The 1,073-nt window shown below is 26.7% G+C and overlaps 1 protein-coding gene across 2 annotated transcripts; it reads right to left on the bottom strand.

The window, feature by feature from the left end:
* Window positions 1–6: 6 nt before the first annotated feature.
* Window positions 7–1,048, bottom strand: LOC105558222. 2 transcript variants are annotated; one of them, XR_001008659.1, is made up of 2 exons: window positions 423–522; window positions 7–328 (listed from the first exon to the last, which is right to left on the bottom strand). XR_001008659.1 is itself a non-coding variant. In XM_012005839.1 (2 exons), the coding sequence occupies exons 1-2, from the start codon at window positions 865–867 to the stop codon at window positions 153–155; spliced, it is 324 nt and encodes a 107-aa protein (XP_011861229.1). In that variant the 5' UTR covers window positions 868–1,048; the 3' UTR covers window positions 7–152. The 2 variants fall into 2 exon arrangements, 1 of the variants encoding a protein (XP_011861229.1); XM_012005839.1 differs by lacking the exon at window positions 423–522 and adding an exon at window positions 720–1,048.
* Window positions 1,049–1,073: the final 25 nt, after the last annotated feature.

The raw sequence follows: 1,073 nt of genomic DNA, 5'->3' as shown, positions 1-1,073 counted from the left end.
AATAAAGGTAAATAATTATTTATCATGACCTAACTTTTTCAGGATATACATGGTCTATCGAAAGACCTAACCTGTTGTTAAGTCTTCGGAAATTTTTTTACTCATATTAATTAATAATTATTTTAAATGAAAACAATAACTTATAATTTTATTTAAACAGTAAATTGATTAATTTTAACATTTATTTCTAAGAAAAACTGTTTACCTCTATCTCCGTGTGAAGCTGGCGAATAATCTTTTTGCAAATTTTCTTGCGGAAGGATATTGCAAACATTTATTTGTTCGGTATCCATCAATACTGACGAATTTCCATGGATTGCTTCATTTTCTAAAGATTACAAATATAAAAAAGAGCACATATTATGCATTTGGCAATTATACATATATTTCATTATATGGATAGATATATCATAATAACCCACCTCATTAAATAACATTCGTTATTAGGAGACTAATTGTTTAAATTGTTGCAATTAATTATAAATAGTTTACATATAATAATTCTACAATGAACAATTATAAAACATATGTGTGTGTATGTGTGTACACGCACGAACACACACACACGCACACACACACGCACACATGTTTTATAAGTGTAAAATTATTACATTTAAAGTATTTATAATTAATTAAAACAATTTAAACATATATATGTTTTATAATTGTTCTTCTGGAATATAAAAATATTCGAGAAGAAGATATATCTACATATATACCCTCTTCTTCTGCAATATTTTCTGCACACTCCTTATTTCCTTCAATATATTCTGCACCGATTATCCCAACAACTCGCAGTTCCAATTCTGATAATTCTGCAGATGACTTAATACTTTTATTTCCTGTCATTGCCTTGGCCTTTCTCATATCACGTGCCTTCACAGAAGTACGACTTTTCAGATCTCTCCATACCTAAGCATATAAAAATACTATTAATTTTATTCCTGTTGAGAGAACAATATATCCAATGTCTAAATATGTTTTGTAGAATAAATTTTTAAATAAATTAAGTTGGTCAAGTTTTAATTAAACATACTACATATTATATGCATATAATATGTATAATATGTATA

This window comes from Vollenhovia emeryi, unplaced genomic scaffold, assembly GCF_000949405.1.
Source record: "Vollenhovia emeryi isolate VEMERY1.0 unplaced genomic scaffold, V.emery_V1.0 DF951643.1, whole genome shotgun sequence".
Classification (NCBI taxonomy): domain Eukaryota; kingdom Metazoa; phylum Arthropoda; class Insecta; order Hymenoptera; family Formicidae; genus Vollenhovia; species Vollenhovia emeryi.
This window is presented reverse-complemented; position numbering and strand designations above follow the sequence as displayed.